Raw genomic sequence first — 25533 nt, 5'->3', positions numbered from 1 at the left:
CTCAGAACCCCGCGCTCGGAACCGCGCTCACCTCCGCCGCGTCCCACTCCGCAGCCCCGCTCCCGCTGCTTCCGGCGCCGCTCGGGCGTTAACGGAAGCGCCCGGCTCGCTCGCAACGCTCGGCGCGAGTCGTTGCGCGTCAGCGGAAGAGCGGGCCGGGCCGGGTCGAGCCGGGCGGTGCGGGCCGCTGTGTCGCAGCATGGGCGGCAGCGCGCGTTGAGCGCCGCTGTGCCGGGTAGGGCCGCAGTGGGGCCGGGGGGAGGCGGCTGGGCACCGCGCTGGGTACCGTGCTGGGCACACTGAGTGCGGCATGTGGGGCGGCGATGGCGGCGCGCTGAGCAGGGTTCGGTGGGCGGCCGGGGCGTGAGGGTGAAGGCTGCGCTGTGCGCTGTGGAAGTTTCTTGACGGGCTGCTGCTCTCGACCTCGGTGTCGGTTTGGCCATCGTATCCAGGGCGGCACCAAATTGGGGTGGCCAGCAAGGCGAGGGAGCTGTTTGTTTCCCTTTGCTCTAATGCCTGGTCTAGTATTAAATGTGGAGGTTGGTGGCCCTGCGTGTGGAAGGGGGGGTGGAGATTCATGATCCTTGAGGTCCCTTCCAACCCTGGCCATTCTGTGTGATTTTGTGCTCTGCCCACATGAAGCCCCAGCTGGAGTACCACATCCAGGCCTGCATCTCCAGCACGAAAAAGATGTGGGTCCAGAGGAAGGCAGTCAGGGGGCTGGAGCAGCTCTCCTGTGAAGGGAAGGTTGAAGGAGCTGGGCTTGTTCAGCCTGGAGAAGGATAGAAGGCTCCGGGGAGACCTAATTGCAGCCCTCCAGTACTTAAAGACAGCATGTAAGCAGGAGGGAAATTGGCTTTTTACATGGGCAGACATTGATAGGACTAGGGGAAGAGTTTTAAACTAAACGAGAGGAGATTTAGATTAGGTGTCAGGGGAAATTTGTCCCTGAAAAGTGGTGAGGCACTGGTATGTGCTGCCCAGATAGGCTGTGGGTATCCCCGCTCTGGAGCTCTGGGCAGCCAGAGCTGCTGGGTGGTAACTGCCCATGGCACAGGAATGAGGCAGTCTTGATGGTCCCTTCCAACCCAAGCCATTCCAGAGTTCTGGGATTTGGGTATAAGTTGGAGGAATTTACTGCCGTAACTGATGGCTGGTTGATTTGGCACTAAGCTCTGTTAATGCAATTGGACTAGAAATAAAATGTGGCATTTTAAGTGTCGAGATAGAAGTTTGGCCTGAGTGAGCATGTCTGGACTGAGTGGTTTATCCTCAAATATTTATATATCTTTAGTTCATTAAGTCATAGTTCTGACCTTACTGCTGTGTATTTAAAACAAGTAAAAAATTTATGCATGAGTTGCAGTTTTGTTGGTAAGGTATGAAAATGTTGGTAATTTCAGATCTCGATGCTTCAGAGCCATCTGAACTGTTTTGGTGATGTCCTTCTACTCTGTCCTGGGACAATGTAGGAAAACCAATTACTGAAATGAATCATTATCTTTTCTTCTGACGTTCTCAATGTGACAGACGTGGCGTTGAGTATCTTGGATTCAAGCGAAGCATGCTTCTGAAATCAGTGTATTTTGCAGGAGACTGCATCACTACTGACAGATGGTTCTCATCAAGGAATGGCTTTGTGTTGTTGGAAAAGACCGGAAAGGTTGAATTCAAGAAGTCATGCTAGTGACAGATATCTCCATCCCAAAAGTTAGTGTGTGAAAATAATAAATGAAGAAAGCATTAATATTGCAGAGAGGCTGTTATGTTAATGGGAGTTCTACTCAACCCTTGGAGATAATGTACTGGCTTCCAGCAGATGCTTTAAAGTTACATATCCGAGTAGCACCTTGCAGACTGGGGAAGTCACATAAAAGCATTCATTATAAAAACAGAAATGTTTCCATTTCTGCAGCAGGGTATGGAAGCCAGATTATGTGTGACTCCCAGGTGAGTCCTATGGCAACTAGAAAGCTCAGATGCTTGTTTTTGTTTTTGTATGTTAGCCTGTGAAGTGAAATCCTGTAGAGTAGACAGACTGATGATGAAGGAGAAAGAAAATACGTTGAAATTATATTAGACTGTGTGTGGTGTTAGAGAGTTCCTGAAGTAAAAGGACTCTGAGCCTTGTAATGGAAGAGTTTATAATGCGGGGAATTTAGCTTCAAACAAAAAATGGCTATTTTTTACACTTACCTTTTCCTCGTACTGGAAAACATCATGTATGTAAATTTGAAGCTGCTATAACATGATAGATTGTTAGTAGAAAAACAAAACAAAAATCTATTCTTCATGTCCCAACAGTGGCTTTGAGGTAATTTTTGTTGGATTGTTTTAAAACAGGTAGATCTTTTTGTTAAGGTTTATAGGGGCGGGAAGAACTGTGGTAGTAGTTGGATCTAAAATTGCATTTATACCATTGTATTCACAATAGATAACAAGAAATCTGCATTTTTAATATACTTAAGTTTTTGGAACGATTGATTTTTGTAAACTCATTATTATAAACCATCCCGTGGTCCTTAGTATTTAGAACAGGATGCTGTCCTGCAGATCCTGAAGTTGTAGATTTGAAACTTTGCCAATTGGAAAATGGGAATGGCACTGTAGCCTTACGGTCGCTTCTTGTGTGTTGAAGGTAAAACGACTGAAATACCAGCACCATAGCCCTGAACAATACTGTTATGTAGGCAGTCAGAACTACAACACTGATTCACTGAAATTTTTCTGGGAAACTGGAAATAAAGCTAAGCCTTAGCTGGCTAGCAGGCTGCAACTTTTTCAGTTTGCACCTGGAATAAGTACTGTACAGCTAAAAACTGCAATTTTCAAGCTTGTGTTGATAGTAATTTTGTACTGGCTGAGCAACTAGGCTTGTAGTAATCTTCATACGACATATTGCTTTCTTTTTGGAGGCTTGCACAGCAGTGCTGTGAGATATGCAAGCTGACTGGTGCCCAGTCGCACTAGTCTTACTGGTACCTCTTCATTAATACACATCCTGCTTGATCTCCAGCTAGAAGGTGCTTCAGCTTCTGTCATTTTAGGCAGGATAAATTGCTATCTACAGCCACATGAGGTTCAGGTCTGCTGTTACAAAATGTTGCACTGGTGATACCACCCTAATGCAGCACTGAGGGAGTGCTTACTGTGTCCTTTGCATTGAGCTGCCTGTCTGGATAACTGCACTCAGGCCATCTATTTGCGTGGTGTGGTGGCAGTCTGGTTAGGCTTGTCAGGGATACTAATGCCAAGCAGCAAGGAATTTGGGATAATAAATCAAGGCTGCATAACACCAGATGCAATGCGTGGCCTTTCTTGCAAATTTATTCTGTTTTTGTTTGCTTAACCTTTATGTTGCCATTTCCACTGGTGCCAAAAAAAACAGTCTCTGAATGTGGAAAAACTCAAAATTCAATCACTTAGAAACCCGCGCTTAAATGAGTTGTGATACATGGAGCTTGTCAGAAAAGAGAAACAAAACAGTTAGATAACAGGTTTCTGCTAGGAATGTTGTATCTTCGATTGCTGAAGGTTGAAATGCTAGAAAATAACCAAAGATGGATTAGAGTCTGACATTAGTTACTTTGTTGGCAACTGACACTTTCATTTAATCAAACTCCCTATGCAGAAAGTCCTTTAACATGCTGTATGTGTTCTGTGATGGATATTGATTTATTCGTTTTCTTTCATTCTTTCATCAGCTTTCATCTGCATTTTAAAATGAATTGGTCTTATAGAAATGGCTTGATCTCAGTATGGCAGGCAGCTAGGAATCAGAGCTACCAAGAAAAGGGAGTAAGGCTGCAGGAAACAGGATAAGTGGTATTAATAGGGCTGTGTAGGGAATTTTTTTTGCTATGTTCTTTGGTGTCTTTTATTCTGACCTTGCATTTTACTCATTTGGACCAAAACCTATCTACTGATTGGATCTGAAGCAAGAAGAGCTTTCCACAGGCTTTGGTGCCACTTAAAATTTTGGGGAAAGTCCTAACATGAGGAAAACCCCAGTCTGCCTTTTTTTAAAGTTAATTCAGTCATTTATTGCTTTGTGTAAGGTAACCTGTATGTAGTTACAAGATAGGATGAGGTGATAGTCATAGAATGGCTTGGATTGGAATGGAATAGCTTGAAAGAAACCATCCAGTTCCAACCCTGTGCCTTGGGTGGAGCTGCCACCCACAACTATATCAGACTGCCAGGGCCTCATCCAGCCTGGTGTTGAACACCTCCAGGGATGGGGCATCCTCAGCTTCTCTGGGCAGATGTGCCAGTGCCTCACTGCCCTCCGAGTAAAGAATTGCTTCCTTGTCCTATCACTGTCTGCCTGTGTAACAAGTCAATCTCCCTCCTGTTTATAAGCACCTCTCAAATAGTGTAAGGTCTCAGTGGAATCCCTCTGGAGCCTCCTCTTCTTCAAGCAGAACGTGCCCAGCTCCCTCAGCCTTTCTTCATAGGAGAGCTGCTCCAGCCCTCTGATCATCTTCCTGACCCTCCTCTGGACCTGCTGCAATAGCTCTGCATCCTTGTGCTGGGAACCCCAGCCTGGGCACAGTACTCCAGATGGGGCCTCACAAGGGCAGAGCAGAGAAAGACAATCGCATCTTCACCTCACTGGCCATGCAGCATGTTGAAAATCTTCTCATTAAACTAATATAAAATCGCCTCATTATTTCTAGGCATAGTACTGGTACTCAGCATCCATAACTTGAAAGAGGTTAGGATAGAAAATGTCTGTGGGATTTTCATGGTTCCTGCTGGTATAAAACTGCTTAATCAAGAGGAGGAGCATCTCAGGAAGATGCTGTTTATAACCTGCTCTGGAAATCTACAATTCCAGAGCACGATAGTGTAGAAGCACAGGTAATAAATTCAGGAGGGAATGTGTGCTGTCGTGACAGCTGATATATGCTTTTTAAAGCCAATGCAGTTTATTTTCTTTCTTCCCAATAGTTAGGACTCTGCTTTAGGAAAGCTTTTCCTTTTTTCCTTAACCAAATGTAGTTTAGTTTACGTTGAATCCAGCTGAGCTGGAACTAGTGAAAAGAGATCATGATGGTACTTGAATGAAGGTTATTAATTTCACATATTGGCCAGAATGTTTAATAAATGGAGATAGAGCCTTAGTACACTAACTTGCCAGTTGCTGGTTGACTGGGACAGGAAAAAATATGCTTTAGAGCAGAGGGATGGGGAAGAATACAAGGGCAAAAATGGATTTCATGTAAAAATGATGAAAGGGAAATGAAAGCTGTGCTTTCTTGCATTTTTATCACAGCCAGCTGTGTTTGAAGAACAGTTTGGGAAAAAAAGTGAAAAGTCTTACAACTGTTTTGTTGAGCTTTTTCAATTGCTTGCATTTTGAATACAGTTTAATTCATTTCTCTTTCTTCTCTCATCAGGAAAATGAGTGGAGGGTTGGCACCAAGCAAAAGCACAGTCTATGTGTCCAATCTACCCTTCGCTTTGACAAACAATGATCTATATAGGGTAAGTTTTCAAAAGCCATATTGCTTAGACTGAACTTAGTGACAACAACTTTGAGTATAAATACAACATTGATATGGATCTTTTCTAAAAGTTTATCTCAGTACATTTATTGATAATTAAATGTAATTGTCTGTAGTTAAATCTTTTTATTTTGTTCTGTATTTCAGATTTTTTCCAAATATGGAAAAGTTGTCAAGTAAGTGATCTGATTATAACCTGTTACTTTTGGAGTTCTCATCAAATATTTTAAAATATTTGATGTCTTTGCTTGACTTGAACATATTGTGCTCTTCATGATTTAAGTATTAAATGTCTAACTGTATTGAAGTCCTGTTCATGTTTAATAAAGTGTAAATTTAATAACTGGGAGTTCTTGCACATATACTGTAAGAATAGATGCGTTGGAGACAAGTACTGTTGGTAACCACTTCTCAAGAGCAAGTAGAATGTTGATATATAGAAGCAATTGTTTCTCTAAAGTAGCTGAAGCAACATTCGTCTGGTAAGTGCTGCCAGGTTGAGAACTGTAGGGGTGGAAGCTTCTACATGTGTGAGCTCGATGTCACAGTTATTACAACCAGTTCCCACAACTGCAGTGTACAATTCCTCTGTGGTTCTAGGTTGATTTGTTATTGTCACTGTTTAAGAGTAGGCGTAAGGCTACATGATAACAGCTCTTTATATGTGCCACATTCACGAATAAGATTTGGGAATAGCTGTCTCCATGTTGAAATAATAGAAATAAATGCTGAGATAAGAAACTTGCTGGGTTTGTATGCTGTTTTTAACTGATCAGAATAACAAAACTAGATTGGAATTTTCAACTCTGTATAAGCAAATATCTGGTCTAACATTCACACATAGAATCACACAGAATCACAGAATGGTCAGGGTTGGAAGGGACTTCAAGGATCATGAAGCTCCAACCCCCCTGTCACACATGCAGGGCCACCAACCTCCCCATTTAATACTAGACCAGGCTGCCCAGGGCCCCATCCAACCTGGCCTTGAACACCTCCAGGGACAGGGCATCCACAGCCTCTCTAGGCAGCCTGTTCCAGCACCTCACCACTCTCTCTGTAAAGAACTTGCCCCTGACATCCAACCTAAATCTTCCCTCCTTGAACTTAAAACCATTTCCCCTTGTCCTGCAGTTATCAACCCTTTCAAAGAGTTGATTTCCCTCCTCTTTGTAGGCTCCCTTTAGGTATTGAAATGCTGCAATGAGTCACCCTACAGCTGCCTGTTCTCCAGGCTGAACAAGCCCAGCTCCCTCAGTCTGCCTTCATAACATTCATTGGCTGCTGTAATCATTTCTCACATATAGAGCTATTCAAAGTTTCTGGAGTCTCAGCAGTGTGTTTCAGTGGACAAAATAGCAGGAAATGGCAATCAGGCTGTTAGACAAACATACAGGAGAGGAAAGCCCTTATGTAGTGTTCTGGCAGACGTGCAGTGACCAGTGCAACTGGGCAGCTTCAGTCTTTCTTTCCAGGTTCATGGTACTTGGCCTGTTTTAGTTGATTGCTGAACAACTGACTTAGAAAAAACCTGTTGTAGTAACACTGGTGTTTAATAACAATTGATGAACCTATTCTCATAAATTTGTCACTTCTGAACTCCCTGCTATCCTTTGGTAAGGAGTTCCACAATCTAAAAGTATGTATGTGGGTTGTATGTGCTGGGAGAGGGGTCGTCTATTACTTTGGCTTTTGAACTTGTTTGGGTACTTAACTGCATGAAGTAATGACTCTATGATACAATGCTTATTTTAAAGGTGCGATAGCAGCCTGCTTTCCCTTTTCTGTTAATAGTTTCTTGTGGTTTTGCCTAACATATGCCACAGAAATGGTGTTTTCAGATGCCTGAACTGAAGAAATCCTGTTCTGCATTTTTTGGGAAACCGAGTAACTTAGAACTCACAGCTCTATTTGTATGGTTTCTGTTTGCCTCACCTGTGTATTACTTCACAGAAAAAGAATCACCTCCTAATATCTAATTTTTCCTGATGTTTTGCCTGTTTACTGTCAGAAATGAAACTAACTGCAGACTCATGGAATAGCGTGTGTGAAATACTATCGTGGAACAACTTTCTGTTTAGCAAAACTTGCTACCTAACTCTTTGCCCCTTTGCAAGCTGACCTGACTCCCAACAGTGCAGATAGAATGGGATTTTACTGGCTTTTCAGCTTCACAATGGAAAGTGATCCTTTTTAGTGTTAGTTTCTTGTTTGTAACTCAGTATTAGTTCCCAAGAAAAGTCTTTGCAAAAGTTAGTTTGTTTTCTGGAAAGTCTTTGTTCAGAGACGTTGAACACTCCATTTCACAGAAAGTTTTATAGTTCCAATTGAATCAGTTCTGACTTAATTAAAGAAGCTTTAGTTGGCTTTTTTTGAGGTGTGACTTGACTCGGCAAAATCACACTGACTTCTCTTTCTTACTGCACTTTTCACCTCACTGTATGCTGATGATTATGAGTTCAGCTCAGTTTTTTCAGAAATCGGACCTCCTAGAGTTCCAAGAAGCTGCTGACTTAGTAAAGGTTTGTCATGCATGGTATTATTAATTGGTGCATTAACATCCCAATCAGAAGTCTGACAGTCATTTTGGGGTTCCACTGGAACTCTTGGGAGAATATCTTGTCAAAAGAATGAACAGAATTGGTCTAAACTCAGTTTTATTGACTCTTCAACACATTGTTGGGTGCATCCTTGTCAAAGAGGCTTTGATAGAAAACCTGTTCTATGCTCTGTCTATACCTGCATTTGGGGGAAAATTGAGTGTTTTTTCTGAGCTTTTGTCTTACAGTTTTTACTATGTAGATAATCTGTTACACTTTTTTTTTTGTAGTCTTTCTGTTTTTGAACTGTTGAGAGTTCATTGGTTGGTTAGTTTGGTTGGATTTAGATTACTCGTTGGTGTTACCACCTCTTCTGATTTTATATTGCCTTATGGCTGAACCTTGTTCTACCTGCTAAGTGAGACACAGGCAGGAGTTTATTCTTTTAGCTTTGAACATGTATTTTTACATACATGCAGACTGCTATCCTGTTTCCCATTCATATTTGTCTAAAAACAATTGACATAAGAGCAAAAGAATCGAGGTTGGGTGGTTTTCATTCTTTGTGTTTGCTTGGTAAAAGTCTTAAATTTGCTACCATCTCTGTTGTTTCCAATGTCAGACCCAAGATTTGGCTTTGTGTCATGTAAATTAACGCACGTATACATAACCTGCCTGGATTCCAGTCGCAGAAACTTGTAGAAAAATATTGCAAAACACTCACAGTTTTCCATTGTGCACCTCTTTGGCTGGTTAAAATATATATGTAATCTATATATCATATATAGATTGAGATATAAAAAATATATAGATATTATATATTTATTATTTTTGGCAGCAAAAATATATACTCTGTTTGGATGCAGTTCAATACACTGCTTTTTCAGCAATGATAGCAATGGGCAAGATTACTCCTGAATTTTAATTTCACCTCCAGTATGTATAATTCCCTCCAGTTGCACTGTCTGCAAGTCTAAAGTGTACGTTCTTCATTCTGAAGCCATTGAGGAGAATAAGGCATGGTAGTGGAATAGAATGATGTGGAGAGACTCCTCAGACTATTTTCAAATCGTCTCCAATGTACCTGCAAGCACAAAGTGTGGTTGGCTGTCCCTCTGAATTTAATCTTTCTATTGTTAAGAATGCTTTTTTTCCTTCTTGCTGCCTGGCTAAGCTAAGATCCTGTTGAGATCTTTCTGGAAGAACTGTCTCTAAAACAATTCTAGCATATCAATGATGTGACTATATGTTTTCAGAGTTACTATTATGAAAGACAAAGACACCAGGAAGAGCAAAGGAGTTGCCTTTATTTTGTTTTTGGATAAAGAATCTGCACAAAACTGTTCTCGGGCACTCAATAACAAACAGGTAAGTTATGGGAAGTTGCTATGGTGGAAGGGTAGGGTTTGCACTTTCAAAAATTTACTTCTTTCTCCTATTTGCTGTAGCTGTTTGGCAGAGTAATAAAAGCAAGTATTGCCATTGACAATGGAAGAGCAGCAGAATTCATTCGCAGGCGGAACTACTTTGATAAGTCAAAATGTTATGAATGCGGGGTGAGTAAAACCAAAAGTAAAGCAACGTATTCCATATTTTGACTTTCAGCTTATTTCTTCAGTTTCACCATTATAATACTGTGGTATTATTAAATATAATATTAACATATATTAAAACATGTATTAAAATATGTTTGCTGTTCTTGTTGTCAGTTTGCATTGTCCAGAATGACAAAATCTTTTGGGGGATTTTTGAGCGATGGGGGAAAAATGTTCTTATAACAACTGCTTAACGTGCTGATGAGCAAGACAAAGCATCCTTATTATAATGTTATATGAGAAGGAACGGCTCCTAATCTTTGCTTCAAAATATTCCTATTTGTAGCATTTTTGAGACCAAAAATGTCGACTCAGTCATATTTCTTAAACTGTTAACACTGAAGTTTGTATCTCATCATGAGTATAAACCATGCTGTCCTGTATTCTGATGTTGCAGCAGCAGCCAAAGTTAATCTGGCTCGCACATAGTTGTTCTGAATTTGCAATTAAACATGCATATCACCGCCAATCTCTTTGTTTCCATGGCAAGCTTATAAAGAGTTTGTCTTCTGTGTGCTAATTCAGCATTCCATTTATCTTATTAATTGCTTCAATTTTTTTTCCCCTGTGAACTGTCTTCCATTAACTTCCCTCATTATGTGTTTCAACATGTAGTGGTTGGTAATGATTTTTGTTAATTAATATTTCTTTTCCTACAAGGAAGCAGGACACTTAAGTTATGCTTGTCCTAAAAATATGCTGGGAGAGCGGGAGCCACCAAAGAAAAAAGAAAAGAAGAAGAGAAAGAAAGTTGTTGAACCAGAAGAAATGTATGTACATTTATTTATATGTTACTACTTTGTTTAAGCAGCTTTTGCATATGGAACCCTTAAAGATCTCTGCATTTTTCTCTCTCTGCACAATGAAGTGAGGAAGAAGAAGAAAGTGAAGAGGAAGGAGAAGATCCTGCTCTAGACAGCCTCAGCCAGGCTATAGCTGTTCAGGTACAAAATTGAAGTGTCGCATATTTATTTCTAAATGGAACTCTGCCTCCTTCTTTTAGCTATATTAAATACATGCATTGCTTTATCTAATAGAGCTTTCCTCTCAAAACGTATTTATAGTGTTTTTTGTTACATAGGTAGTAATACAGCTGTCAGACTATCTGTCTTTAATGTTTCCTTACAGGCTCTTAGTTCACTACACAGTGCAAGCCTGAACTGCTGTTCAGATGTCATGGCTTTCCAGTCCCCTGCTGTCTCCTGTGTACCCTCACTGCCCAAAAAAAGTCCTCAGACTTTTTTTTTAAGATAACTTTGTCCCAGAGATGACTTTACTGATGTGCAACAGATTTACAGGACATAGTCTGAAAAAAGTTGTGCAGATATGTACAATTATACCCCCACTTGCATCCCAAAAAATCCTCCATGGTTAGAAATAAAACCAGTAAGCGTAAAGAAACCAGACAATATTTCATTTCTCTCAATCCAAAGAATTTAACCAGGGTAGCATGTTTTCTAATAAAAATAGGAAACATCTATTTTAGCTGAATTACTTTCATATCCCTGAAGAATTGAATTCCCTGAATGAATGGCTAGAAAAGGCAACAGATAGACTTGTTAGTGGAACAAATGTGACTCAACAGCAGGCTCAAATGCAGTGTGCATGCCTGGCTTCAAAGCTCAGTTGCTCTGTAGCTCTTGAAGTTCACTGTACTCATCTAGGTCCTCTCTTGGAAAACAGAGAGTACTCCATCTGCATTGGTGCAGAGCACTCCTACTGTTTGAATGTGATAACTACTTTTAGAAGTGTTTTCTGGAATGCATGCATAACACAATTTATCTGGAAATTGAGATCAATCCTCTAAATTCTTTACCTTGCTAAATAACGCATTGCCTTTTGATAATTAGCATTATTATTTGTAATGCATCTTAATTTTTTCTTAGTACTAGCTAACACTGCTTCTTCCATTATAGCAAGCCAAAATTGAGGAAGAGCAACAAAGGTGGACACAGACTGCAGGGGAATCTTCAATTTCAGATGACTCAAAACGTCCACGGATTAAGAAAAGTGCTTATTTCAGTGATGAAGAAGAACTTAGTGATTGAAGTAATAGTGTTTTATATGTGTATATATAATATATACGGTGTACATTTTGTAAAGTGCTACAAGTTGTCTGTAATACAGGTTTTCCTTGGTGTTGAAGACACAGAAAATCATGTTTTAGTTCCACCCTTCCCCTTGAAGGTCTTAGTTTTTGATCTGTCTGTCTCTCTTCTCCCTCCATGTCTCCTCCACAACCCCCTCTTTTGCCTTAAAGGCAGCTTTTTACAAAAGTAGAGTGTTTCTATACTTGAATCCAGATAAATACCTGTGAGAATACTTCTTGCAGGTAGTATCTCAACCTGAACCGTGGGAGTAAAATCGTTCATTAAAGGAGTTTTCCTAAGAGGACTTCCTCTTAGGATTGCTGTTAACACCTCAGATTCTTTGTTAGTCTGTTTATTGTCTGTTTGGAAGCAGTGCTTTAGTAGTACTTCAGTGTTACATGATTGTTGCACAGCTTCTCTGCACGGGGCTGTATTTCAGCTTTAACCATTGTACTTGTCTTCTAACACTTCATACAGTAGTACAATAAATTACTCTTATATAAACTTGGTCTGTGAAATCATTTTAGAGTATAACTCTGTCTGTTCTCCAGAAGGATACTGAGGTGCTGTTTTCCTGTTTTGTGTACTATCTGAGTCATTTGTTGTACATCTTTAAGCATTATGAAGTCATATGCAATATCGGCATTGTATGAGATGCAAGTGAAGTGATGTGGTGATCTGGTCGCTCTTAAAATCAGGACTCCATATATTTTAAAAAAAGCCATTAGCCATTATACTTTAAAAGTGGGAGGGTTCATATGTTTTAATACACTCTAATCTGATATTTGAAGTCTTCTGCTATGGTAGAGCTTATACTGCACTTGTTTTCCTGGCTGCAGTTTGGATGCCTAACACGTTAATTGTGTAACGCATTGATTTATAAATGTAGTTGTATTTAGAGTGGTTAACAAGAGCATAGCTCAGTCCTGTCTATGTTCTTAGGTATCTGAATCTGCTGTTAAAAGCCAAAGGTCACAAAGATCCCTGCGTGCCTGAAAATCAGCTTTAATTTATCCCTGGAACTGTCATGGTCTAAGTAAAGTGTGGGCACCTATTTTGCACTGAAAGCTGTTAAAATCTTTTAAAAAGGGCATCCTGCTGAAATCTGTGTAGGGTTCTGGTCTTCTTCTTGTGACTAAGGCTAAAGAGCATCATGGAAGCATCAGGATCAGTACAAAGCCCTGCACCAATGATCACTCCCCAAACCACAGATGCGTGATGATGGTAATAACCTTTCTATGTCAGCCACTTTCCATAGTCAGACTTTTCGTTTTTAGGACTCACAATATATAAAACACATTTACACTTTCACACTTGAAAGAAGAAACCATCTGGCCTCTGTTTCTATTTTCAGCTCTTCCTGTTGCTCATCAGGACTTGGTTTTCTTCCAAATATAGAAAATATAAATCTAAGTATACCATTACATATTTTTGGTTAATGCCAATTTACATTCAGATATATAACTGACTGTTCTAGCATGTGCAAACAAACCAACCACAACTACGTACACCCTTTAAGCAAGTACACAGCAGCATCCAGATAGTCGTTGTAGGGTCTTCTGTTAATAATTCCAAAGAAGTTCAGAAATGAAAATAAGGTAATGAGCTGGAAGATTTTTCTGCATGAAAAAGCCACAGAAAACAGGGTTTGTCTACTTCTCAAGTATTCTTCAGTGCTGTTTTCCAAAAAAATTAGAAAACCAAAACACAGTAGACATGGTTGACATAATCTATGGCTTAGATTTGGGAATAAAGATTAGAATAGGATCATTCAGTTGGAAAGGGCCTTCAAAGATCATTTAGTCCAACTGCAACGTTTGGCAGCTTGGAAGAATTCAGTAGTCAAGGAAGTGATCAGGCAGCCAATTTCAATGAATTCAGTACACTGTGTAGTCTAGTAATGGAGTTCATTGCTGTGGGACTTTTTTCAGGGTCAGAGGGTCAAAAAGACTTGTATGTAGAAGGTGATAGTTATCAAATGTTAGCTTAAATGTGATCTCCACTCAGAAATACCCTACGTTACTGACTACCTATGGCTGTAAAATATATAGAGAGATTAACAGCCTAGGAGTGCTTCATTCTTACACGCTGTTCTGTTTTCTTTTTCCTAGTGGAGTCTTGTCAGAAAAAATAAAACAAAACTGACTTTGTTTTGACCCGATGCAGTGCATTTTCAGGACTTGCAGTAGCTGGAGCACGTTGTTGTATCTTTCTACTCTGCTTCTTCTGCTTCACTACTTTCCCCATAGGATCTGCTTTTGTCAGCACGAAGCAGTAGCTCAGTCCAGGCTATTAGAACTGACCTGGTGTCACTCTTCTGTGCTCTTTTGTACCAAGCATGAAGTCACTTAAGAGGCAGCTGCCATTGCAAAAGAAACAGATAGAAATGATCCTGCTTCTTTGCAGAGCTGGCATCTAGAATTCCTTACCTTAAATCATATTTAACCAGATTTTTTAATTCTGTTTGGACTTTTATTGTTTAATGGTACTTGCAGGTTTTGTCTTAGAGTCAGGGTAAGGAAAAGGGCGCCCAGTGCCTAAAATGGGACTTAGAGGGACTTTGGAGAAGTGAGATTTTGCACTTTGGTCTCATGAATTATTTGAAGTTTCTGTTCTTTGTTGGCAAAAGGATGAAGCATCTCTCTGTGAGGAATTAGGGATAGCAGCCTTAGGTAATTACTGTTTATTAACACCAAGGGACTTGCCCAAGGTCACCTACCTCATGCAGCGTGGCTTCAGTTTTCCATCAGAATCTGATCAGTGTGGAAAAGCTCAGCAGAGTGTGAACCAACCTCCTAATTTAGATCAGGCCAATAGGATACCACTTTATAAAACAGGAGTGGTGGAGTGGTTCTTTTGTCGTAGTTTGGAATCTTAAAGCAGCAGTTCAGGAAGCAGAAAACAGCTGCGGTGGCTGCATGGCTCTGGGCCAGATGGGTGACGCTTTGGAGGCATATTATGGAAAGAGAGAAGAATAAAAACTGCCTTGTAAAACACCTTCCTGCCTTCCTGTTGCTGTCAGAAAAGCCACAGCGTTTTGTGAGTGGTTTTTGTTGTTTTATTTTTCCTTTTTATAAAATACTTTGAGGTCATAGCTGACGCAAGCAAGCCGAATGCTGGTGTTAGAGTATATGCAGTATGGCTATGATTAGAGAGAATATGATACAAGTGGCAGACTTCTAATAACATTACAAACTGAGATCTTTGTACAAATACCAATTTACTACATTTTGTCCTTCGTATTTTCAGAACAGTTTGAAAATTGTTGAAATAATTCATTCCAGGTGTTGGAACCTCTTTTTGTCTGTTGAACTGGCTCAAAGAGTAATGTCCCCAAAGCCACTGGAAGATGACTTTTATCTGTCCTTGGGGAAGAAAGGACTGTGTAAAGGGGGATAAGGATGATTAGCTAACTGATTATAAATTATATTGCTCAAATTGTGCCCATGCAGCACTTGTACTAGCAGCCATTGCAGCTATGAGGCACTGGAGTAATTCAGTCCATGTTTAGCAGGCTCACACTATGTTCTTGGCATATTCAGGTTACTACTCTCAGCAGAGCAATAGATGGGGCTGTAAATATAAAGAACTATGTCTAGCTAAATAGGTGATGTCTGGAACAAATTGTAAACACTTTATCTTCGGTTTCTGGGTCACCACGTTCTCTGGAATAGCCCTTTGTTAGTCTGCAGGGATGGCTTACCATTGCACAAGAGGATGAGCACTGCATGGTCTTTTAGCTGTAGTATTCTGTTGCAGAAAATATTGAACTGCTTAGAAAAGCTGGATGTAAAGCTTATTTGATATTTAGAAATGGGATTTATTAGGTGCTACTGTGAACATTTAAAGATACTGGTATAGAGACTTCATAGTTTCCAGTTTCTATTCTGTTTGGCCTCTGCAGAATCAGTAAGATAATATATATGTCACAATGCCACCATTGCTCTTCTACAGAAGTATTTCAGATACACTCTTCCATACGAGTTACATTAAATTAACTGGCGTTGGACAGCTGATTGCTTGTTTTTAGTATAGATTGCAAAACTGATGTTAGGTGTTCTTAACATGTTCCTGTGAAACAGTTTTGATTGTCTTGCGGATCATAACAGGGTAAGGTTTTGTCTGTTGAAGGCAATATTAAAAATTCCTGCACTGCACCTCCTTTAGAGAAGAAGGTGTAAACTGAAGAGCTGAGTTACTCTCAGAGTGGGTGGCCTTGTTTCTTCTACCTTGGTGTAAGATAGGCAAAAAGCCTAGAAAGGATAAGTCTGTATATGAAAGCAAGGGGTATTTCTGAAGTTGAGGAATAGCACAGGTTTGTGTAATAATGGGTTGGTTTTTTTTGGTGCCAGAGCAGCTCTGAATGCTGTGCATTCAAACAGATGAGATGTGTGCTTATACATGTATTTAATGGATATAGATAATCCAGCAACTAGAGTTACAGAAATTGTAAAATGTTATAAAAACAAAAAGCCTGGTGAGGCAATGTAGGGTACAGTGGCTTGAAGAAATACCACTGCTAATAGTATGAGGACTGCCCTGTCTGATTAGTAAGATACTGCTGAGAAGCAAATGCAGCTCTGAGATGATGTCCGTCAAAGCTAAGAGCCACAAGCCTGCGTCAAGATGAGCTGATCCATGAAAATTCAATTGTATCAATAGGCAGCTGAAGAAAATTAGAAGGCATCTAAATTTAGATACTGCATCAAGCTTGGTACAGTACAGCAAAAACTGTCACTTGACTGCAGACGTAAAGATGCATTACTGTAACTGTGTGTGATGGCAGAGGGCATGTACGTGAACAGATGCAGCTATAGCAGAAGGAGGGACCCAAAATATAACCAAAATGAATGTGAAGGAAAGTGTGTGTATGCTGTGAATTTCCAAAGCACTGAAATATATTTTTAGAGTGAATGGACTGGAACTGCATATATTGCTTCATGTTTAATTAAAAAATAAGTGTGTTACATCTGAAAATGATGAACCTTTCTAATGGTACAAGCTTGTGGTGATGTGCAAATGTTCAAGGAAAGGAGAGAAAGGAAGGGAGGATGCAGTTCTGCAAAGGACCTCACTTGGGATGCCCTTGATGTGTGAATTTGATTAGATGGCAAGGAGCCATCTGCCCATGAAGCCTGGAGCCAGGAGGGTGCATAAAAAATGAAATGACTTAGTAGCATATGGCAGTTAGAAAAGATGAGAACATACAGTACGTGGACGTGATGGCTTTGAGTTCATGAACCGTGTATTTGGAATGAGTGATTATAGTCCTTGAAATTATGTTCTTTCAAAGAAAGTTTTCAAAAATACAACCGCTAGATTTATTTTCATCTGTTGCAGCACTGCGTTTTGGACAAGTGTTTTTACTGTGGGAGGCTTTCACAGGAAAAACTTAAATATGGAAACTCAGTTAATTAAAATCTGGAACACAGTTCTGCAGCAAGGGTGGATCGTCTGAGTCCCGTGCCTGTGGCATCTCAGAGAATGCAGGGCCCCAGGGCACTATTTGTGTTCATATTTAATGTAGCTGAAGCTGCTGGGAAACATCCAGCACCCTGCCCATTTGCTGCACAATGTAGGTCAAGCCCACGATGGAGTGTGTGAGCTCAGGACAAAGTCGCCCTTTGCAAAACTTCTTTGCCTTTTTTTCTACCCTTGTCTTTGGTTAGTGGATTTTTTACTCCACTGCACCCACGTTGTATGCTCGCTAAACTGTGCACATATTGCAAGCTACAAGATGTTATTATTACTCTCACCATCTTTCTGCTGGCACATTTGGTGTCATGCTTTTGCTCAGGATTTCATATGCATGCGAGCACTATGTAAACCTTTGAAATGGGAAGGTTGGTTGGTCTACATGTGCTGGGAGCTCTGCACACCAATGACTCCACACCTCTGAGCAAGGGGCAATCAGTGCTTGTGGGGCTGGGAAGCAGGCAGAGCAATGAGTGGGCCAAATGTCCATCCAGAATGAGCTTATGACAATTTTACTAAATATTTTCAGCTCTCTTTCAGCAGATTCCACTCTTGACAGTACCTTAGATCAGGTTTTCTGATGGTTAAATTTAAGTAGCAATCTGGGGTATCTAGGTGTCAGTTCAAAGTGCCAAGATTTGATTTCAGTCTTGTGATGGTTAAAAAAGTTCAACAAAAGCACTGTGAGGGTTATACGAATGCAAATTGGACTCGCTATGTCTGCACTGTTATCTTCATGCCTTACCTGGTCTTTTGTTGGGACCCATTTCTCTTAGTAGAACTACTTTTCACCTAAGAGTTACTTTTAAAAGGATTCTGACTTCAGAGACATAAATGAAGATAGGCAGTGACTTTTTGGAAATAAAGAGAGTGAATTACACTTGGGAGGAGAACAGGGAGAACTTTTCTCTCAGACGGTGGTCAGGCACTGGAATGGCTGCCCAGGGAGGTGGTGGAGTCGCCGTCCCTGGCAGTGTTCAAGAGGCATCTGGATGAGGAGCTACGAGATATGGTTTAACGCTTGTGGTAGCAGTGGTAATGGAGGAGGTTAGACTAGATGATCTTGTAGGTCCTTTACAACCTTGTGATTCTATGATTCTATGATTCAGCAACTAAAAAATACGGAGAACTGGCAGGTGAAACTGGGAATGTTGTTAGAACAGGGATCAGCATCAGACTAAGGGCAAAAGGGAACAAAAGAAGGTCAACCAAAACCCAGCAAACAGTTGTCTGTAACATCAATTTCACTCGTATAGTCTTGCATAGGCAGTAAGCAATGTTATGGATTCAGTATTTGACTCAGAACTCAGCTAAAGTTCACAGCATTACAGCAAAGGTGAATGCGTGGGTCAGGGAGTTTTGAAAACAGACTTGGAATGACTTCCCAGCCTTCAGTCATTGTTCTAAGAGCTCTTTAGCCATTACACAACTTTAATGACCTGATGTGCATTTGCAAACCTCTGTCTCTTAAACTCACTTCCCTGCTCTGTTGCCCCTTCTACCCCTATGGGATTGCTATTTCTAAGAGTTTTCTCCAGTTTTTCCAATCACCTGGATGGCAAAGTCCTACCTCTATTCACTTCACCACTGACATGACTTACTGAGGGTTTCTCCTTCACTCATAACTTGTTTTTCTGTCTGTGACGGAGGTTTCCTCTCTGGATCTCCGACTCTCTCAAATGGACAGGTTTCTGTTCTCAGGTTTTTTTGTTGTTACCTTTCTCTTTTAAATATATTGATGTCCAATCTGCAGGCTGGCTTCAGGGAGTCTCCTTGTAACTATAGTTTATCAGAGAGACACTTTTTTTAAGAAAAAATTACATTTCAGTTATATCATTCACGTTGTCATTTTGTCCAGTTGATTTTCCACTTTTCCTATCACTGACTTCAGTTATAATCTAAATAAGGGTCTAGGGTTACAACTCAAAGAGATTTTATTCATTCAGGTTCTCTCCCCTTCAGTAAGCTGCTAAAAATGAGAGTTTAAGTTATCTTCTGTCACATTTAGCCCATCCATTTTTTAATTTTTAATTTAGCAGGAAAAAAAAAAGGAAAATGTTCAAAAAATGGGCAGAGTCCTGGCAGCTGAGGTGAGCAACTAATAATGCAAGTTCATCCTATGTTTTGTTCTAAAATTACTTGTATTAATAATGAATAAGGAACAAGAAATCCACTCCAAAATTTGCTGCCTGAAAATTTGCCATCTCTGTTTCTCTCTCTCTTATTGCAGTATAATTGTTGCAGTTCCTTTACATAATATGTATGAATTAAATTGAATTCACTAAGATGATTAAAATATATATGGCTGTCATTAACTCAATTATAGCAAAAAACAAGCAATGAATCACACAGGCTAATGTTTTCTGTCACATTTGATGACATACTTAGGCCTCTACTGTTGAGAGAGGCCAACAAACTCTATTTCAAATGTTTAGATGTTCTTCTTGAGAGAACAGAACCATAGAATCATACAATGGTTTGGGTTGGAAGGAGCCCCAAGGATGATCAAGTTCCAGCCCCCATGCCTCAGGCAGGGCAATACCCCAGTATCAATTTCATACTTGCCACCAGTCTAAGCAATGTGATATTGTTCACTGATAGCTGTTTTTAAAAGACATATTTATGCCATAGAGTTATGATAGGTAGTACTTTTTGATGTTGCTCTCTTGAAAGATTGAATAGCTGTTCCACTGTTTTCTTTGGTCTTTCTTCCTTTCCCTCTCCTTTTTATTGGTACAAAAGTTCACCATTGAAATCTACTGATGTTTGACAGAAAATGCTCATTCTAGAATCAAAGCTTTATTGATTCTAGAAAGAAACAGAAATACCCCAGCATATTGTTTCCTACATCATTTATTATATTTTACTTCATTTAGAAATAAACCTAAGCTGAATGTCCCTTTTAATTAGAATAAGCCAACGGGCAGATGGTCATTCCATGTTTTGATTCATATCTGTGGAGTTCCTTACTTGGGTTGTTCCCAAGTGTTCATGTTTCTTACTAGTGCTGCTATATCTCAATACCGATTTAGGAAAGCTGCTTTTTGACTCAGAGCAAAAAATCTCAGAAGGGAATGGGGAGACTCAGAGGAGCCTTGGTAGACTGCTATCATTTACATGACAGGAATGATTTGTCAGGAAACAGGCCACCTTGCTGAGGAGAAATCCCACATGACCGATCATTCACTCCTGCTGGTTTCCCAACCCGTTTTTCTTGTCCCGAAACTGTGGGTCAGCTTTCGCTTAGTAAAAGTACTATTGATTTTCAAATAGTGTCACAACAGAGCAGTAGGAGATGAGAGCTCACAGCTCATGGGAAGTAGTGAAGAGCAAAAAAAGAGCAATTCCTTCAAGAAGTCATGATGAAAGCATTGTCACAAACTACCCCAAAGTGGGAAGAAATAAGAGCCCAAATTAACCGAACTCTGAGCTTTTCAACAGTGTTAAAAGAGAAAAAGAAAAATGGAACCTGGGTAAGCTTGCTGAGTGTTTGCACAGAGAGAGAGAGAATCACAGAATCATAGAATGGCCTGGGTTGAAAAGGACAGCAGTGATCATCTATTTTCAACCCCCCTGCTATGTGCAGGTCGCCAACCACCAGACCAGGCTGCCCAGAGCCACATCCAGCCTGGCCTTGAATGCCTCCAGGGATGGGGCATCCACAGCTTCCTTGGGCAACCTGTTCCAGTGTGTCACCACACTCTGGATGAAAAACTTCCTCATAATATCTAACCTAAACCTGCCCTGTCTTAGTTTAAAACCATTCCCCCTTGTCCTATCACTATCCACCCTTGTAAATAGCCGTTCCCCCTCCTGCACATACTCTCCCTTCAAATACTGGAAGAAGATCTGAAGATCAGACGATCAGATGAGAAACAGTAATGAGTGCTGTATTAACAAGGAAAAAGGAGTGTGTTCACAGGAGATTTAAAACTAGGCTGAGAGTTGAAGCACACAGCAGAGATGTTCTGCTCCTGATGGAACCCTTCTTCACTATGCAAGCTGCAACTAGGAAAGAAAGTGTTAGGGAACACGGAGGTTAGATTTCTGATGTTTTTACTGATGGTTATGAAATAGCTGGGCCTCTCAGCATACAAAGATTCTAGGCAGTTTTAGGTGCTGTCTTTGAGAATCTTCACTTGCAAATGTCCATTTGAGTTCTGCTTTAAAAAATAATGGGGCTGAAGAATTTTAGAGCTGTGGTTAGAAAAATCCTTAAATAAAATTATTGAGCAAAGGATTGAAAAGTAAAACAACAATATACACCATAATCATAGGGTCACAGAATGGCTTGGGTTGGAAGGGACCTCAAAGATCATCTAGTTCCAATCTACTGCTGTTGAGAGGATTGCCAACCACTAGATCATAGAATCATAGAACGATTTGGGTTGAAAGGGACCCAGTTCTAACCCCCCTGCTAATGCTCGAGACAGTTCCCTCTACACTGTGTTGCTTAAAGTCCTGTCCAGTCTGGTCTTGAAGGCCTCCAGGCATGGGAACCACAGCCTCGCTGGGCACCTGTTCCAGAGAGATAATGAGTCTGAAGTCTTTCTATACAATAGTATAGATTTTAGCAGTGCGAGAGAGGTGGCAGATATTGCTTATCCATACTTCATTAAGATATGTGATATTGTGACACCCTAACAGCATGGTCAAAATGCTATTAATGTAACCTGAGTAAAATTTATGTTGGAAAACCATTCGCGATAGATCAGAGGGAAAATGATGAGATGTATGTAGTGGGGTTCTATGGAGAACTGTCGTGAATGCAGTAACTCACATTCAATACTCTCTTTATATCCAAGGTGGTGGAATGGAGAATTGCTTGTTAAACTTCTGAATAGCGATCATCATGTACGGCACCAGCTGTCTTGTCTTTTCATCTGATACTGCTGAATATTGAATGGGCATAAGAATATCTCTTCCTTTCCTGGCTGTGCCTGCGCTAATCAGTTACCTCTGATGACCTCTGCAAGTGCCTTCTGCTCAGCTCTCGCTTCTCCCCATGGCTCTTCCAGCCTGGCATGGGCTCTGCCCTCTGCTTGTCACTGTGACTGCGGGAGCCACACTGACCTGTGCTCAAGGCTCACATGTCTTTGTCCTGCAGAGACACTGGCTGCATGATCAGTAACTAAGCAGCATCTGCAAAGCAAAATGCTTAAATAAAAGCTTTACAGAGGAAAAAAAAAAAAGAAAGAAAGAAAGAGGCTAACCCCCCTAAACCTGCCTTCACATACCTGAGCATTTTTTCCTGGTTGTTTAGTAGGTTCCATATCTTTTCCTGAGATTGGTAGATATGCTAATGTTTGGCCCAGTGTGTTTCTTTGATGTATTAGGAAGAGATCCTTTAAAGCTGGGTGAGTTTTTTTGGTTGCTGTTCAGTTTTCTGTTTGTTTGTTTGAGGGTGTTGTTTTTCTTGTTGCTTGTTTGGGTTTTTCTGAATCTCTAGAGTCGCTGTCTGCCAAAACAAGACTCATTTCCTTGGAGGCGAGTTACAAGATCTTCAAAGCAAATAATTGTCCTCTGTCTTTCAAGGTTATGTTGCAGCCTGGGGCCATAGACTTTTTCCTGCTGGTATTTCCCATAGCTCTCAACAAGCTCCATTACACCTCTAACTGTTGTGCTCCTCTCAGTACCAATAAACTCCCATCACTACCAAGGTCAAATACCACATTTATGAAATACTTCAGTTTCTCAGGTTGAGGGCAATCCTATCTTTATCTGGGTTTATAGTCCCTTCCAAGAGCAGCCCAATGCTCTGGCCAAGTGGTGTGGGAATCATCCATTGCCCACGTAGTAAATGCCAAAGCTGAAATACAAGTTCTCAGTGCTTGGCCGAGTCCAGCCCCTCCAGCCTGGCAGTATGGAGTTTATCAGTATGCAGAGAGAGGAATGAGAAACAGGCTCCTAAGCACCAATAAGTAACAAAATGGTAAGAAAGGGCTCTTTATATGTCTTCTTTAAGATTTCTTGTTAATTGAAAAGAGAGCTTTATACAGGTCCATCATTTCAAGAGGAGGATATGGCAAGCAATTTCCATTAGACACCAAGAAACAGTAAACCTGGGTGAGGTGTTGAGTCATGTTCATTACATTCATTGTCTAATTTTGTGATGCTGTCAAGCCCTAGTCACTGGAAAACCAGCCACTCTCATTATGTTTAAAATTGTGGTGCTAAATAATAATGTGGTTAGATTAGAAAACTCAACATTTTAACAGTTTTGCAGCCTTCCCCTTATATTTGAAGGGCAGTAAGATGAAAATTTCCAGGTCCTGCTTTGATAGATCACAGCTTATAATTATAGTCACGTTGCATGAAAACGTGGACACACTGCTGGCTGGATTAGAGAATGAGACAGACAAGATCGAAGCCTCCCTGTAATTTTTTTTCCACTCTTGGGTGAGCTAACATGCCTATTTTAGGAATTTTGATGAGAATGTTGTCATACCTTTTCTTCTTTCCTCACTTTTACAGCTCTGAAGGTTTCAGTTGTTCTGCTTTGTTTCACTTCTAATAAATTTCTCTTTTGTTTGACCCTTATCTATTTTCCCTACATTCATTTGACTCCTTGCCTCACCTACCAGAGCTCTGCGCCCACCTCTATGCCATCCCCACTTCCCTCTCCGGAGGCAGCCCCTGTCATTATCACATCTCCCTCACTCTTCCCAACATAGGCGAGAAGCTTGATGACACACAGTTTCCTGCTGATGAGGAGGTGGTTCAATGCCAGCATTTATTTGTTTAATACCCCCTTTCACAGAGAAGTTTTACAGTTTATCCTGGAAAATATAGGAATGAGAATCAATTTGTGGTTCCTGGAGGGATGAGGAAGAGTGATGTATCCACCTGCTGCTCTGAGTCCCACTCTGAACTACCAGAGGTGTGGGCTAAAGGGCTGTGGCCATAGTCCAACAAAGCACTGTAGCAGACTTTTGAACCCCTTGCACCAGGTCAAAATATCGCAGCCACGTAATTCAAAGTCCTGATCCAGCATAAAGTCACCCCAAAAGGTGAAGTGTTCCAAACAGGAGTTAGGTTTTTACCAACAGGACTTAGAAAAAATCACTTATTTTCTCTCCACATGGGTTTAATTGGACATCTTACAGCTGTCCATAAGTCTTTCTTTGGCCAGTTTTTTTGCCCTCTTATAACTGTTTTGCCTAAGAGCAAAGTGATTCCTTGGTAGGTAGACTTTATCCCTTCCCTCTTTTCCTTCCTTTCACTGCTATTACTGCATTTGGGTCTCTGCTGCCTTCCCCTTGGACCTCACCTTACACCAGAGGTCTCCATTGCTATGACAGCCAGCACCACCACCACCATGCACACAAAGCTCTTCCAGGCCCATAGAAATGTCACTTGTATTCAGTACTGTCAGCTGAGATCCAAAGCAGATCCAGAAGAGATCTGCAATGGCTGCTGGGCAGAAGTCCCTCACTGCCAAAATGCCCCAAGATAGGGAATACAGTGCCATTGTCTTGGGCATTTTTAAGGAGAGGGATCAAAAGGGCTTAGGCTAGTGGAGCATCTAAACAAGTCTTTGAAGAGAGCCAATACAAAATCCAAGAACGTTCATGCACTGTGCAGTGCTGGAGGACATTTTGCTTACTGTTGGTGTGGAAAACAGAATGTTGCTCCCAAGTTCAGAAGGACTTTGCTGGTACAGTGCCAAGCCTCCCTTCTACAGGAGCTGCTTTCCCCCCTCTGAGGAAAGGCATCCAACTACTGTGATAGCAATATTGTGAGAGTGGTGACAAGGGAGACAGTGGGTAGCTTAAGGATAAACAAAACTTGAAAAGGTCCCAGGCCAACAAGGACTAGATGAGGGACAGGCCTCTTGGTGGGTGCTTTGCTTCCTTTTCATGGCATGTGTAATTCTCTGGGTACGCTGCCAACCAGTGTGGTTGGCTGGCAGGGCTGTGCGGTCTGTGCAGTTACCCTGCATCCTGACCTTCCTGCACAGAGATTCTCCCTCCTTTGGCCCACTACACCTCAGAACCATTGATCAAGACCATGTCACATCCCCTTCCCTTGGTAGTCGAGATACCTCTTCTAAGCCCTTCATTTTGGCATACTTCTCTCAAAGCCTTTCCTGCTGAACAGACAGAGATGCAATTTTTAAAGTGATGGCAGATGCATTCACACAAATTCACACTCACACAAACCCAGAGCTGCTTATTATCTTCAGAAAATGCTTTAATAGAGGCTGGATGTGGTGCCAACCTATCTATCCTTCCTTTGCCTGTTTTCACATGTTTTTGACATCGGTGATACTGGAAATTAGGTGGCTGTTTTCTGATGCAAACCGGGCCTACTGAGGCACCTT

At 40.9% G+C, this 25533-nt stretch overlaps 2 protein-coding genes across 5 annotated transcripts in view; one reads left to right on the top strand and one right to left on the bottom strand.

Moving 5' to 3' along the window:
- PPHLN1 (periphilin 1) overlaps nt 1–128 on the bottom strand; it is a 76740-nt gene extending 76612 nt beyond the window's left edge. For all 4 annotated transcript variants that reach the window (XM_048926549.1, XM_048926563.1, XM_048926573.1 and 1 more), the window contains exon 1: nt 32–128. The gene's annotated coding sequence lies outside the window, so the exon portion shown is untranslated. The remainder of the gene's footprint in view (nt 1–31) is intronic.
- Nucleotides 129–12194, top strand: ZCRB1 (zinc finger CCHC-type and RNA binding motif containing 1). Its single transcript, XM_048926598.1, has 8 exons — nt 129–235; nt 5403–5490; nt 5658–5686; nt 9307–9418; nt 9499–9606; nt 10306–10415; nt 10514–10589; nt 11562–12194. The coding sequence occupies exons 2-8, from the start codon at nt 5407–5409 to the stop codon at nt 11691–11693; spliced, it is 651 nt and encodes a 216-aa protein (XP_048782555.1). The 5' UTR covers nt 129–235; nt 5403–5406; the 3' UTR covers nt 11694–12194.
- The last annotated feature ends 13339 nt before the right edge of the window (nt 12195–25533 follow it).

This window comes from Lagopus muta, chromosome 1 (genome assembly GCF_023343835.1).
Source record: "Lagopus muta isolate bLagMut1 chromosome 1, bLagMut1 primary, whole genome shotgun sequence".
In the NCBI taxonomy this organism is placed as follows: Eukaryota; Metazoa; Chordata; class Aves; order Galliformes; family Phasianidae; genus Lagopus; species Lagopus muta.
The sequence above is the reverse complement of the archived record's forward strand: the minus strand, read 5'-3'. Positions and strand labels throughout refer to the sequence as shown.

Excerpts from the sequence above, each read along its gene's own strand:
- ZCRB1 (XM_048926598.1), top strand. The coding sequence starts at position 5,407 with ATGAGTGGAGGGTTGGCACCAAGCAAAAGCACAGTCTATGTGTCCAAT. Across the intron at positions 9,419-9,498 it reads GGGCACTCAATAACAAACAG|CTGTTTGGCAGAGTAATAAA; the intron begins GTAAGTTATGGG and ends TATTTGCTGTAG. Across the intron at positions 9,607-10,305 it reads CAAAATGTTATGAATGCGGG|GAAGCAGGACACTTAAGTTA; the intron begins GTGAGTAAAACC and ends TTTTCCTACAAG.